The 16,155-nt window shown below is 45.6% G+C and overlaps 1 protein-coding gene across 3 annotated transcripts in view; it reads right to left on the bottom strand.

Moving 5' to 3' along the window:
* LOC140191630 (rho guanine nucleotide exchange factor 25-like) overlaps positions 1 to 16,155 on the bottom strand; it is a 313,824-nt gene that overhangs the window by 95,285 nt on the left and 202,384 nt on the right. For all 3 annotated transcript variants that reach the window (XM_072249206.1, XM_072249207.1, XM_072249208.1), the window contains one exon: positions 257 to 528. In XM_072249206.1, the coding sequence (XP_072105307.1) occupies positions 257 to 528 (272 nt within the window). The remainder of the gene's footprint in view (positions 1 to 256; positions 529 to 16,155) is intronic.

The following is a 16,155-nucleotide window of genomic DNA, read 5'->3' as shown; positions in this document are numbered from 1 at the left end:
TGAATTCTGACTTTACAGATACCCATAAATTAATTTTGTCCATAAGTTGGAAAGAAAAAAAACATTTGGTATTGTAACCACACCTCCACAGTGTTGTATGAATGCTGTCAAACACACATCTGATTGCAAGCAAGATTTTCAATGTTCCTGTACCTCACCATCTACGTGTATGTGAGAATGCACTTGTCTTTAACTTTTGAACACAACTTTAAACTTGCTTGCAGCTTTATTTCCAGGAAAATGAAAGGGCTCTTACCACATCTTGAGCTTCGCTGCCTTTGTTGACAATGCCCAAGTCGATACTCTTCCTGCGCTCCGTTTTCTTGGGCTTACACTTCAGCTTCTTCACTCGCCTGTTGACCTTGCTGCTGCTCAACTTGCGCACTGGGCTGGTCAGCCACTTCTTCAGCGTGCTCACCGAGTGCTTGGAGCTGGGCGAGCTGGGGGCCGAGCTGGTGGACGGCTGAGGCTGGATGGAGGCCACGGAGGTGGAGATGCTGCCATCACTGCCCGTCACGGAGTACGACTCTGCAAAGAGAGGGGCAGGACCTTTCAGAGCAAGCTTGGCTATCCCCTGCGTTCACCTTCACCTCGCCCTTCTGCTTCCAGATAATTAAGGTCAAACCCTTGGCATGAAATGATGGCAGAGCTGAGAGGTTGCATTTGTTATACTTTCTTACAACGTCAGGGGACATTCAGGCCATTGAGTCTACACTGGCTTACACAACAATCCCATCCATCTGAACCTCCACTTAGTTCCCTGTAAACCAATCTCCTTAACCTGACAGAGACAAGAAGAGAGTGCAGATGTTGGAATCTGGAGCAACACACGAAATGCTGGAGAAAGTCAGCCGGTCAGGCAGCATCTGTGAGGGGAAATGTTCAGCTGATGTTTCAAGTCAAGCGCCTTCATCTGGGCCAAAACCCTGATGTAGGGGACTAAAGCAGAGAAGGGTTGCCCATAAGACCATAAGACCATAAGACATACTGTAGGAGCAGAATTAAACCATTCGGTCCATCGAGTCTACTCTGCCATTCCGACAGGACTGATTTATTATCCCTTTCAACCCTATTTTCCTGCCTTCTCCCCACAAACTTTGATGCCCATATGAGCCAAGAACCTATCAACCTCCGCTTTAAATATACCCAATGACTTGGCCATTGGTTAAAGGAGGAACTGGACAACCACAAATAGCAGAAAGGACTGGAAGGGTATATTATTGCAGTGTGGTGAATCGGAGGCTGGGAGGTGATCTGATTAAAATGTATAAAAATTTAAGAGACATAGACAGGGGAGGTAGTCGTCTTTCAGTGCAGATCAAAGGTCACGACCTGAAACGTCAACTGTCCTTTTCCCTCCACAGAGGGTGGCAAAACTACCCAAGAGGGTTGCAGGGGCTCAGTCACTGAGCAGATAAGAGCCCAAAATTAATAGTTTTTTTTTAGCTGTTAAAGGAATTGAGGGATGCAGGGCTGATACGGTAAAGTGGTGCTGAGGTGGAAAATCATATTGAAATGGGGGAGCATGAAGAAGGAGGTGAAAGGCCTACTTCAGCTTCTCGGAATTGCAGCGAGCCAGCAAGACTGAATAGGCCGAATGGCCTCCTTTTATGTCATAAGGAAAGATGGAAATATGATTTTGTGACTCACATTGCGGTGGATCAAGTCAGACCAGGGTTCAATGTAAGACAAAGAAGACCACCCTGAGAAATACTTTGTGTACAGTTTGTTTCTAATATTTATTCACCGAGATTGAGCAAAAGAATCCTGGGCACTAAATAATGTAAAAGAAAGCTTAGTTTCAAGATAACTACTGCACAGTATGTTTCTTCATTTGATAAAACTTCCACAGTTTAAGGGAAATATGAGTTGTTCCTCCCTAGTTGGAATGCTTTGGTGCTTTTAGGGACCTGTCACACATACCAGATAGAAAATAATCTCCCCCACCATGACAATGAACCTTATCCTGACATTCACTGGAATAAATGAAACCGTTACTGTGCCCACAAGAAGTCCAGAAGACAGAGATGCCGGGTATGTCACCATATTAGAGTCTCTCTACTACACATTGGTGGGTGGAAACTTTGCTGAGGGATATTAGCAATGAACCAGAAGGTCTTTTGTCCATGCCTTTAACAAAGAAATACATTTACTGTACTTCGACTTTTGTCAATGACATCATTCAGCTCGATTTCAATATTTTACATTTGGCGGTGGTGAGGACCATACCAGAGGACATCCTTTTAAAGTGCTTGGAGGAAAGTTCAGGGGAATATCAGAGTTAGGTTATTTACACGGAGAGTGATGGGTGCCTGGAACACACTGCCAGGGGTGGTAATAGGGGCCGATACACTGAGTTCAAAGTTCAAAGTAAATTTATTATCAAAGTATATTTATGTTACCATATCCTACCCTAAGACTGGGGAAACCTAAGAGACTCTTAGGTAGGCACATGGATGTAAGAAAAATGGAGGTCTATGTGCTTTGTAGGAGCGGAGGGTTAGATCGATCTTAGAGTAGGGCTAACAACAGGAATTCTGCAGATGCTGGAAATTCAAGCAACACACATCAAAGTTGCTGGTGAACGCAGCAGGCCAGGCAGCATCTCTAGGAAGAGGTGCAGTCGACGTTTCAGGCAGGGTCTTCGTCCTGACGAAGCGTCTCGGCCTGAAACGTCGACTGCACCTCTTCCTAGAGATGCTGCCTGGCCTGCTGCGTTCACCAGCAACTTTTATGTGTGTTGTTAGAGTAGGGCTATAAAGGTTGGCACAACATAGGGAGTCAAAGAGCCCATATGTTATACGCTGTATGTTATATGCTCTGTTATATGCTGTATGTTATATGCTCTATGTTATATGGTCTGTTAAATGCTGTATGTTATATGCGGAGTGTATGGACTGTCAGGGAGGGGTAGCACCTCTGGTGGGGGAACATGTCACGTCCTTTTCAAGGCAGTTAGTCCACCTTTGGTCCCCACCTGGCACTCAGCTCTCACCTGTGGCTCCCCGTAGCTGTTTGCATGCGACAGCGGCCACATCCCGGGCAACGGCTTCGACAAGCCGGCTAAACGTGAGATGGGGAGTTATCTATCCCAGCATGTGAAGACAGACTCCAGCGGACTGAGCAGATGAAACCAATGGAAGGTCCAACAGTCGAGAAGGCGGTCTCTGCAAGTGTCGTGGAATGTGTAGAGCAGGACAAGACACAGGAGACGTCCTGGTCATCCGCTGCGCTTAGTCCCATCTCCAGCCGTCTCTAGTCCTATCTCCAGCCGTCTCGACTCTGTCTTGCCACTGGATCCAGATGGGAATTGGGAAGAGAGAGTGAGGCTGACGCTGCGCAACTCCCCCTCACTTAAATCCAAATCAAGCACTAGTCTTGGCACCATCAAGCCGGCTGGTGGCGCAGTGACATCAGCGCTGGACTCCGGAGCGAAGGTTCCCGAGTTCTATCCGTGCCGGGTTGAGTGTTGAGCTCCCAACTCGGCATCATAAAAAAAGTACTAATGGTGTCAAGGTCTTCCTCGATGACGATGGACAAACCTTATGTTATATACTCTATGTTATATGGTCTGTTATATGCTGTATGTTATATGCTCTGTTACTGTACCTTAACAATTTACTATGTAAATTCAGTTATAAATATTAAAGTAAATAAAGTAAGGATGGAATGGGTTCAGCTATATCACTTAAATGCCATAGTTCAATAGACACAATTCCATTCTCTCTCCTCCTGATCTCCCCAGCTCCTCCCACTTGCCCTTTGGCCCATGATGTTGTGCTGGCCTTTTAACCTACTCTAAGATCAATCTAACCCTTCTCTCCTACATAGCCCCCCACGTTTTATCATCCATGTGTCTATCTAAGAGTTTCTTAAATGCCTCTGCCACCACCTTATGCACCCACCACTCTCTGTGTAGAAAGGAGTTCTCCCAGCTTTTTGTGTGCGGGCATTAGTAAACATTGTGTACCAAAGTGCATCGCAGGAAAGCATGGGATTCTCCAACAGGCTTGTAGGCTGAAGAACAACAACATATCGAGTAACTTTCATAGATGTGAGACTGGTATTGACCAAACCCACTGGAGCCAATCTGACCACTGTCCTGCGCAGGTTTCAACTGAGGCACCAGATGCAAACAGACACAAAATGGTGGAGGAACTCAGCAAATCAAACAGCATCTATGGAGGCGAATAAGCAATTGACATTTCAGGGTGAGACTCTTCATGAGGACTGGAAAAGAAGGGGGCAGAAGCTAGAATAAGAATGCAGGGGAGGCTGATAGGCGCCAGGTGATAGGTGACACCATAAACACAAGAAGTTCTGAAGCATCCACAACAAGCAGGGTTTCCCAGTGGCCAGCCATTTTAATTCCAGTCCCCATTCCCATTCCGTCATGTTGGTCCACAGCCTCCTTTACTGCCATGATGAGGCCACACTCAGGTTGGAGGAGTAACACCTCATATTCCATCTGGGGTCACCGCCAACCCGATGACATGAACATTGTTTTCTCCAACTTCCGGTGAATTTATCCCTCTCCCCTTCCGTCTTCTTTCATTCTCCACTCTGACCCCCCATTACCTCTTCTCTTCTCCTAACCTGCCTTTCACCTACCCCTGGTGCCCCTCCTCCTTCCCCTTCTCCCATGGTCCATTCTCCTCTCCTATCAGATTCCTTCTTCTTCAGCCCTTTACCTTTTCCACCAATCACCTCCCAGCTTCTCACTCCATCTTCCCTCTCATGCCCACCTGGCTTCACCTATCACCTTCTAGCTTGTCCACCTTCCCCTACCCCCCACCCTCTTATTCTGGCATCTTCTCCCTTTCTTTCCAGTCCTGATGAAGGGTCTTGGTTCAAAATGTCAACTGTTTATTCCTTTCTGTAGATACCACCTGACCTGCTAGTTCCTCCAGCATTTTGTGTGAGATTGGTGAGGCCAGGTGGGTGGCCAGTATCCAGTGGGAAATGGAAGGGATACCTCCACTGGCATCAGTATTGACAGAGCGCACACTGGTGATGTGACTTTGTTTGATTTTGGCACTTTGGCTTTGCCATGTGCTGCTACTATAGTGTAAATAAGTGAACCTTACATACTGAAATAATACTGAAACCCACCCACATTGCCACAGATTAGTCACAATGCTCCATGAGGGTTGATCTATGAGCAACTGGCCTGTCAAATAAGTGGGAAAAAGATAACAGCAGGGTAATTGAGGGCATTCTTGTTTCGTGGCTGTCAGTGAAGAGTACAAATTTCAGGTTGTATACTATATGCATTCTCTGATATTAAAAGAACCTTTGGAATTCTTTTGAATTATTCACTAGGCATACTTGGCCCCGTGGGATGATTATGTGCTTATTTCTTCTTGACAAGGACCTTGCCACAGCCACAGCACAATGTAACCGCTTTGCTAGGACCCTGTACCTACTGAGCGGCACGGTAACATTATGGTTAGCGCTGCGCTTCACAACAACCAGCTGTAAGATCAGGGTTAGTGAGGCATGGGCATGTTATGCTGCTACAGGAAGCATGGCAACACTTACGAAATGCCCCCAGCATGATCTTTGCTGATATGATTGACGTAAAACGACACATTTCACTGTTTGTTCCAATGCACTTGTGACAAATAAAGCTAATCTCTACTATTGCACAACATTATGACTTAATCCCCTGGCTTAAATCAAGATATTTATACCTTAGGAAATGATGACGTGATTCAGTTGGAAGAAAGTGTCCGATGAAAAGATCCTGCAGGTGCTGTTGATGAAGGAAGTGTCTGTCTGTCAGAATGGATTGTTAATGAAAATAAGTGCATCCATCAGTGTGGCAATGGATTTGGTTGCCAGGTTGGTGCCCTGGCAGTGTGAAGTATCTGTCTTCCAAATGTCACGAGTGTTGCAATATTGTACGAGAAGTGGTCCATTTGCTTCTGAGGGCACTTAAGCAATAGAATAAGCTTTTAATCGATGTTTGCTACAGCATCCTTCAACCAAGCGCCACAGCTGCTGTGAACCTGATGACTTGCCAGCTCTGCTGCCTGACTAACAGGCATGTTTTCTCCCAGGCACAAAGCACTAACACAGGCAAATTCACCTGAGCTGTGTTACACCAGTGACTGTGTTGCTACGGGACTGGTAATTCACCTGAGGGTGTCCTGACGTTTTTCCCAGTGTCAGTCATAACCCTAACAACATCACTCTTTACACATTACACATTCCTGCCCCTTGCAGTGCAGATTCGGTGCAACCTATGACCTACGTTCAACACTCACTAGATTAGTAGCAGATTTCACTGAGGTCACTCGCGAGGCATGAATTAAGGTGGCCACAGCTTGACATTATCTGTTAGCTGCTGTGGTCGATGGGCAGATTTTACGTTCAGTGTGTCCTTCTTGCTTCTTTCACAGATGGTCGCCTATTCATTCACAACCTTTGACCCCTTCAGCACAATGACAATAGCACGGTAGTGTATTGGTTAGTGCGACACTTTACCAGAGTTTTATAGAGCTGCAACATTATCTCATGACTCTTGAACTTAATCCCCCGAGCAATGAAGGCCAACGCACCATACACCTTCTTAACCACTTGTGCAGCAACTCTGAGGGATCTGTGGACATGGACCCCCAAGATCCCTCTGCTGAGAATCCTGCCACCAACCCTGTATTCTGCCTTCAAATTTGACATTCCAAAGTGAATCACTTCACACGTTTCCAGATTGAATTCCATCTGGCACTTCTCAGCCCAGCTCTGCATCCTGTCTATATTCTGTTGTAACCTATGACAACCTTCTACACTGTCCACAACACCATCGGCCTTCATATCATCTGCAAACTTACTAATGGATCCTTCCACCTCGTCATCCAAGTCATTTATAAAAATCAGAAACAGCAGGGATGCCAGAAGAGATCCCTGTGGAACACCACTGGTCTCTGACCTCCAAGCAGACATTTAAAACAAGGCACAGCATTGATTTAATTCTGCATTGCAACAACGACCAGGGTCAGCTCGTTATAAAGCTCTCTGGGATATATAATACCAGGCCTTCCTACCACTTGTATATATATTTATATTTGATGCTGTAGCGCTGCGATTATCATGGCACTATTACAGCTCAGAGCGTCAGAGTTCAGAGTTCAATCCCAGCATCCTTTGTAAGGAGTCTTCTGTACGTCTTCCCTGTGGAATGTGTAGGTTTTCTCTGCTTGCTCTGGTTTCCTCTCACAGTCCAAAGATGTAATGGGTAGATTAATTGATCAATGTAAATTGTCCCTTGATTAGGTTAGGTTTAATCGGGGTTATCGGGGGTTGCTGGGCAACGCGGCTCGAAGGGTCAGAAGGGCCTGTTCTGCACTGTATCTCTAAACAGATAAACTAAATCTATATTGTCCTAGCAATGATAGGGCTTCTAGTGGTATAGATATCCTAGCTAGGTCACACAATGGACTATGCCTAACATTTAAAAAACATTCACATTGGGTCAGACTTGATTATATCTCATTGTCAAAAAATGAAAAGAACTGGAAATCAGAATTAAAAATCAAAAAATATTGGAGATACTCATGAACACAAAGATTCTACAGATGCTGGAAATCCTGAACACATACAAAATGCAGGAGGAACTCAGCAGGTCAGGCATTATCTATGGAAGGGAATAAACATTTGATGTTTCCATAAGATCATAAGATATAGGAGCAGAATTAGGCCATTTGGCCCATTATGTCTGCTCCGCCATTTCGTCATGGCTGATCCAATTTCCCTCTCAGTCCCAATCTCCTGCCTTCTCCCCATATCCCTTCATGCCCAGACCAAACATGTATCTATCAACCTCTGCCTTAAATATACACAAAGACTTCGCCTCCACAGTCGCTTGTGGCAAAGAATTCCTAAGATTTACCACTCTCTGGCTAAAGAAATTCCTCCTCATCTCTGTTTCGAGCCAACATCCTTAATCAGGACAAGAAAGGAGGGGGGAAGATGTTAGAATAAGCTTATTCTGTTTTCTTCTTGCTTTCCAGTCCTGATCAGGGTCTCTGCCTGAAACGTCAAGCCCTGGAGATATTCAGCATCCGTGAAGAGAGAAACAGCCTGATGAAAGGGGTCCCAGGCCTGAATCAATCCTGTCTGCAGATGCTGCCTGATCTGATGAGTGTTTCCAGAACTGACCGTTTCGGCTCGCTGGGGTGCCAGCTCATTTCATTAGCAGTGCTCCCTGAAGAGCTGAAGACGACCTCTGACATGTGCAATCACCACAGGAGTATTCACCTTCAGCCTCAATCAGCAATGCATCAAACAACTGGATTGAAAGCATATCTCCCTTTATGGAACCACAGAAGTTTCCAAACACTAATCAAGTATGAATTTCCCTTCTCTGACGTTGTAGCAGCCCTTTGTAGCTTGGTCAAATCTCAACTTTGTGCATTGATTTAGTAATACAGAGATTTACTTACTAGTCACTGTGTAACACTGTATGTTACAATGATTAAACACCCAATTAGCATTGCAATTGTTAAATAACAGTTCCTACTATAAAACTTAAAAATGAATATTATACACTTGTTTAAAACTTGATAGTCAACAAGAAAAAGGAAAATGTCAGCGTGCACAGCAACAATCTGCTGGAGAAACTCAGCTGGTCGAGCAGCATCTATGGGAAGTCCTGGGTTTCAACCCAAAACATTAACAATTCCTCCCCCGCCCCACAGATGCTGCTCGACCTGCTGAGTTCTTTCAACAGATTGCTTGCTGCTCTAGATTCCAACAGCTGTGGTCTCCCGTACATCAATAATCTTTCAGTACCTTTCTCAGCTCTTTCCTTAACAGAAGAAAGGTTCATGGACTGTTCAAAAATCTGATGTTGGAGGGGAAGTAGCTGTTCCTAAAACACTGAGTGTGTGTCTTCAAACTCTTGCACCTCCTCCCCGATGGTAGTAATGAGAAGAGGGCAGGTCCTGGGCGATGGGAGTCTCTAATGATGGACATCTCAGTACAGATCTCCCTCTCTTTTCAGGTCTCCCTTATCGCTGTTTGTTGCAATATTTTTATTTCTCTTTTGATATAACTAGAAGTCTTTGTCTTAGCTTTCCTGTCTTGCTCCTTCTACCTTCCAAACGCTCCCTGTACCACCCGCCCCCGCACCGTGCTGAAGTTGGTCACATAGCTTCAAGCTCAAAAAGATCAGCCGAGTGCATTCTCTCACCTCCCTCACCCTTCCCTCCTCTTTCAGGCTTGTAAAACCCAAGTTAGTCACCCCCTCTTATTTATGCCTTTGCAACACTCCCAACTTTGGTGGAAGGTATCCCTGAAAGTTTCACTGTATGGCTTCCTCCATACACCCCAGCCTTGCTAAATCCTCCCACCACTAACCACTTAGCTATCCCTCCCCACTGCAACCAGAATGTGGGTCTGGCCTGGACGAGGGGTTCCTCTATTAGCTACAGACTTTTGCTTTTGCCACACCATATGTTTTATAACTAATACATAAAACGGTTCAAGGAAAATGAAACCCTTAACAACCCTGAAATATTTATTTGCACATCTCGTCTTTTTATTTCTTCATGGGGTTAAGTAAGGCATCTTCAAAAAGTGACGCTTCAAAAAGGCTACATCCATCATTAAGGACCTTCACCACCTAGGACCTGCTCTCTTCTCATTACTATCATCAAGGAGGTGGTACAGGAATTTGAAGACACACACTCAACATTTTAGTAAGAGCTCCTTCCCCTCCACTCTCAGATTTCTGAACAGTCCAACAGGTCTAAATCCCGTACCTAATAAAGTGGCCATTGAGTGTATGTTTGTGGTCTTCTGCTGCCGTAGCCCATCCACCTCAAGGTTCGATGTGTTGTGCGTTCAGAGATGCTCTTCTGCACAGCACCATTGTAAACCATGGTTAGATGAGTTACTGTCACCTTCCCGTCAGCTAGAACTGGTCTGGCAATTCTCCTCTGACCTCTCTCATTTTGCCCACAGAACTGCTGCTCACTGGATATGTTTTGTTTATCGCACCACTCTCTGTAAACTTTAGAGACTGTTGTGTGTTAAAATCCCAGTTTCTGAGATACTCAAACCACCCTGTCTGGCACCAACAATCTGCATTAGCAAGCAGGTGTACAGGTGTACCTAATAAAGTGGCCACTGGGTGTATATATATTTTTTATTGCAATGTAAGGTATATGCTATGTGTTCCACTGTACTGCTGCCACAAAACAACAAATTTAATGAAATATGTCAGTGACAATAAACCTGATTCTGATTCTGGCTGGCACGGCCTGCATTTATTTGCCCAGCCCTGAAAAACCGTATACGGTAGTTTTGGAGTCAGTACAAGGGGGATTCACCAAGATAGTTGCTGGGATGAGCAGTATGTCTGATCCAGAGGGGTTCTTTGGCGTTCAGGAGAATGAGAGTTGACCTTATTGAAACATGTAAGATCCTGGGGGGACATGACAGGGTGGCTGTTGAGCTGTTTCCACTAGGGAGAGTCTCCAATGAGGTGATGTGGGGCCAGTCATTGAAAACTGAGGTGTGAAGGGACTTCACCTCTCGGAGGCTGTGGAAAAGATGGTGATAAGTCGCCTTCTTGAACCGCTTCCTGTGGTGACGGTGCTGTACGAGAAGAAATTGGTTAAGTGGTTTACTATTGTCACGTGTACCGAGATACAGTGAAAACTTTGTTCTGTCATACAGATAACTTCATCACATCAGTGCATCGAGGTATTACAAAAGGAAAAACAATAACAGAATGCGGAATAAAGTGTTGCAGTTACAGAGAAAGTGCCGTGCAGGCGGACAGTAATGTACAAGGTCACAGTGAGGTCAAGAGTCCTATTACACTAGGGAACCCCCATTACACTAGGGGTTCATTCTGACTCACTGTCTTATAACAGTGGGAGAGAAGTTGCCCTTGAGCTTGCTGGTACATGCTTTCAGGCTTTTGTATCTTCTGCCCGACGGGAGGGAGAAGAGAGAACGTCTGGGGTCGGTGGGGTCTTTGATTATTCTAGCTGCTCTACTGAGGCCAGAAGTATAGACAGAGTCCATGGAGGGGAGGCTGGTTTCCGAGATGTGCTGAGCTGTGTCCACAACTCTTGAAGACTCTTGTGTTTACAGGCGGAACTGTTGTCGTGTACCAGGCTATGGTGCACCCACATAGGATGCTTTCTGTGGTGCATCAAGAGAAATTGGTGAGGGCTGACAGGAACATGCCAAAGAGCTGGTGCTCCATCCACGGAGGTCTGAAGCTGATTGCTGCAATCACACTAATACCGAGCGATTTGAGAATAATGCTCACCAGCGATCAAAACCTGCGGCATGCTCATGGATTGACAGGGCCTGTTTTTTAAAGGGTGCATCTGTGCCATTTTGGGACATTTAGGCAGACTGCAAGTATGTGGGCTCTTGTTGTTGGGGAAATCCGTTCATTCAATCATTGGCTGAATGCTGCATTCATGGCCCTGAGATTTATTCAGCTTGTGCTGTTGCACGCCGAAATGCCCAAGAATGGAAAAGCCCACAGAAAGTAACGGACACAGCCCAGTCCGTCACGAGTAAAGCCCTCCCCATCACTGAATAAACTTGCAAGGAACGCTGACACTAGAAAAAAGCATCCATCATCAAGTTCGCCACCATCTAGGCCACACTCTCTTCTCACTGCTTCCATCGGGAAGGAGGTACAGGATCCTTAGGTCAAACACAACCGGGTTCAGGAACAGTCATTACCCCCCAGTCATCAGGCTCCTGAACCAGCGTGGGTAACTTCACTCACCTCAACACTGAACTGATTCCACAACCTATGGATTCACTTTCAAGGACTCGACATCTCACATTCTCAATATTATTTACTTACTTATTATTTGTCCTTTTGTAATTGCACAGTTTATTTTTCTTTGCACATCAGTTGGTTGCAAGTCTTTATATGTGAGCGGGTTTTCATTGATTCCATTGTATTTCTTTGTTCTACTGCAGGAGTACCAGTATGAAAATGAACCTCAGAGTACTCTACGGTGATAAATACATACTTTAATAATAAATTGATTTTGAACTTTGAACTTTGAAGTGGATTTGCACTCAAGTCTCCTTCTATTAGCCACCAGAGGGCCTCAGTCTACTTTGGAAAGCCAAGCAACACACACAAAATGCTGGAGGATCTCAGCAGGTCAGGCAGCATCTATGGAAAAGAATAAACTGTTGGCTTTTCGAGCTGGGACTCCTCTTCAGTTAAGTGCTGGGTTTTGTCTGAAACAAGAGTTGTGAGGCCAAACAATCTGCATGTGTGCTCCCGTGAACTTTATTGTCACATCTTGTCCTGCTTGGGATTTACAGGTCGCAGTATGTAACCATGGCCTGGCCTTCTTGTTCAAGAGATCCCACTGTGCTTGTGCGGAGAACAGAGACCTTCTCCGGGTGCTTGACCAACAGTTAAAAGCTTCAAGATACACCACCAAAGGCAGCTTACTACTTAAAAAAAAACATCTTGCAGCATGGCTGCATCAACACTGGCTGTAAGCCTGAAGGGACAACCTGCGGATGTGTAAGGTACTAGACAAAAGCAATCTTGCAGGCACAAGAAACTGCAGACGCTGGAATCTGCAGCAACAAACTACCTGCTGCAGGAACTCTGCAGATCCAGCAGCATCTATGGGAGGGAAGGAATTGTCGACGTTTCGGGTTGAAACCCTGTGTCAGGACTGCAAAGCTCGCAATGTTGCAAGTTCTTCCCAGCCAGTTATTCCCTTGCAATGGTTGTGATGACACAGTTGTGAGAACTAATTGTTTTCTTGCCCCTACCTTGCACCACACCTCAACCTTGCTGGGAAGGTTAGCAAGGCGTAACAGATACGTTCTATATGTGAGGAGTCTGCTTCAGCCCAGAGTGTATACTGAGCCTTCAACTTAATAATGGTATGTAAATATTCACCCAACATTAATAAGATTGGAACCTAAAACTGATATTTCGGCTTTTTAGAATGTCACTTAGAAGAGCTGAGGAACCTTAGCAATAACTAATTCCAAAATTTCCTGACACCTGGGCAATGGGACAACTCAGCTGCTCACATTATGTGCTGGCAGAGTTGAGTTGAACAATTAATGTTCAGTGGGACAGGGGGATTTTCATTCTAACCCGTACCCTGGGAGTGTGTGATGGGATGGTGTGGAGGGAGATTCACTCTGTGTCTGTCCCCGGAAGTGAGTGATGGGACAGTGTGGAGGGAGATTCACTCTGTGTCTGACGCTGGGAGTGTGTGATGGGACAGTGTGGAGGGAGATTCACTCTGTGTGTCTGACCCTGAGAGTGTGTGATGGGACTGTGCGGAGGGAGATTCACTCTGTGTCTGACCCTGGGAGTGTGTGATGGGACAGTGTGGAAGGAGGTTCACTCTGTGTCTGACCCTGGGAGTGTGTGATGGGACAGTGTGGAAGGAGGTTCACTCTGTGTCTGACCCTGGGAGTGTGTGATGGGACAGTGTGGAGGGAGATTCACTCTGTGTCTGACCCTGGGAGTGTGTGATGGGACAATGTGGAGGGAGGTTCACTCTGTGTCTGACCCTGGGAGTGTGTGATGGGACAGTGTGGAGGGAGATTCACTCTGTGTCTGACCCCAGGAGTGTGTGATGGGATGGTTGGAGGGAGCCTCACTCTGTGTCTGACCCCGGGACCTTTCCTCTCTAGTTTTAGCCACCCCTGCCAAGAGAGACAGTCTCTGGCTGTCCATCCTATCTATTCCTGTCATAATCTTATACACCCCTACCACGTCAACCCTCAGCTTCCTTCACCACAGGGAAAAGGGACCCAGCCAGTCCAGTCTCTCCTGATAACTTCAATCCAGCCAGCAGCCCTTGTGAGTCTTCTGTGCATCTTCTCTGGGTTAAGCATTTCCTTCCTGTAGTGTGATGACCAGAACTGCATTTTAAAAGTATGTTGGGATACAGTGAAAGATGAGAGTAGGGGTCTTTATACCTTGGAGTCAGCAGGGGCTGATGAAAATGTGCAGCACAGCCCATGGTACAAAGGCCTGAACTTAAAGCCGTTGCAGCTATGTGAATGCTGAGGCCTTATTATGCCCAGAACCCAGGCCCAGCCAGAGAAGGCAGAGATCTGAGAGAATTAAAGCTGCCCTCTGAAATTTCTCCAGCACAGTCTGACGGAAAGTTAAACAAAAGGCAAAATGTCTGAGTAAAAATAAAGGAAGCAGTGCTAAAAAAAACATTTGAGATTACAATATAAACAGAGTGAAGCAGGAAGTTAGGAGAGGGAAGGTCTTTCAAACAAATTCCCTTTGGGAGAACGTGAGGCCCATGAAAATCCAGCAGAGGGCCTGACTTGTGTCTGCTTCCTGCAAAATTAGTTTAACTTTGGGAAAGTGCTCTTGCAGAACTCGATGTAAGTGGCGGAACTTCGCTTGAAGGAAAATGACTGCCTTTTGATCAGGCTGGCGGTGAGATTTACACCCTGAGCAATGAATCACACCGGCAGGTATGCAATTAGTCAGATTGGATGGGGCAGATTGGATGCCCCAAAGGATGGAGCTGGGAGGCTGGTGGTGATGGTAGGGGTGGTGTGTGACGGTGAAGAGAGAACTAATCATTCCCCCTGCCTGTTCGTGGCCTGATTGCCAGCAGACAAAGAAGCACTTGGGTCTCGAGCTGATTGCATTATCGACTGCTGAGTCTAATTAATTGCTTCGAAGTGTTGACCATTTCTTTGTGGGACTGCACGGTGCTGACTCTTTTAAAAGTCCTTGAACTAGTTTGTACCATGGAGAAACGCTTCTTGCACTGGTCTCAGTGATAAGCATTCCTCTCCCCAGTCACAAAGTTGTGGGTTCATGCCATACTTCAGTAAAGAAGTGTCATCACACAGGACATGCCCTGGTCTCATTGCTACCATCAGGGAGGAGGTACAAGAGACTGAAGACCCACACTCAACACTTTAGGAACAGCTTCTTCCCCTCCACTGTCAGATTTCTGAACGGACAATGAACCCATGAACCCACCTCAATATTTTGCTCTATTTTTGCACTACTTATTTAATTCTCATATACCCTTATTGTAGCCTATAATAATTTTTTTATGTCTTGTTCTATACTGCTGCCAAAAGCAACAAATTTCATGACAGACATCAGTGATATAAACCTGGTTCTAATCCTGAAACCCAGGCTAGCTGCCTGCTGCCGAGGGAGTGCTGCGCGATCAGGGGGCCTGAGTTCTCGAGAGAGTTCTGGTCAGCTGTGGCCTTTATTCCTAGGGGTATAGGAGACTGAGGGGTGACCTTCTCGAGGGGTATAAACCATGAGGGGCCTAGACAGGGTCTTACCCAGGATCAGGGAATCAAGAACTAACGGACATAGATTTAGGGTGAGAGGGGCTCAAAGACAGCTGCTATAAACCTATTGAACAGTCTCCTAAAACAATGTGGACTCCTGATCTCATAGTCCGCAACGTTATGATCTTGCACCTTATTGTCTGCCTGCACTGCACCTTCTCTGTAGCTGTTACACTTCATTCTGCGTCCTGTTATTGCTGCACCTTGCACTGTGTAATGAACTGATCTGTATGGACGGAATGCAAGACAAGTTTTTCACTGTACCTCAGTACATGTGACAATAATAAACCAATTTACCAATTTATTTTCAATAGCATACAAGTTGACCCATGCTCTGCTTCTATATGAACCAAAGATTGATCAGGGAAAGTTGGCTACAATTTGTGAGGATTTATTTAAACAGAATGAATCAACAAGGAAACTCCAACTCTCATAGTCCCGATAAAGCCTCGTCATCTCTTCCCTTTAGCACTGCTCCTTAATACCTGCCTTTTTAGTCGAGATTTTGTCATCTTTGCTATTATCTCTCAATATGGCTCAATGCCAAATGTTTGCTTGGTAACGTTCCCACGAGGCACCATTAGACATTTCAGTATGTTAATGGCAATTTTTAAAAGCAAGTTGTTATTGCTGGCATGGCATATCTCAGCACATAAGAGGCAGCTGACCTTCTGGCCTCGACGGTCTTTTTTTCACAACACAGAAACAGGTCCTTCGGCCCAATATGATCATCAATTGTCATTTACACTCAATCTGTTTTGTTCTTGCCGCTTTCCCATCAATTCCCCCCAGTTTCTACCACTCACCGACACACTAGGAGCAACCTACAGTGGCCAA

The sequence above is a fragment of the Mobula birostris genome, chromosome X, assembly GCF_030028105.1.
Source record: "Mobula birostris isolate sMobBir1 chromosome X, sMobBir1.hap1, whole genome shotgun sequence".
NCBI classification, from domain to species: Eukaryota; Metazoa; Chordata; class Chondrichthyes; order Myliobatiformes; family Myliobatidae; genus Mobula; species Mobula birostris.
This window is presented reverse-complemented; position numbering and strand designations above follow the sequence as displayed.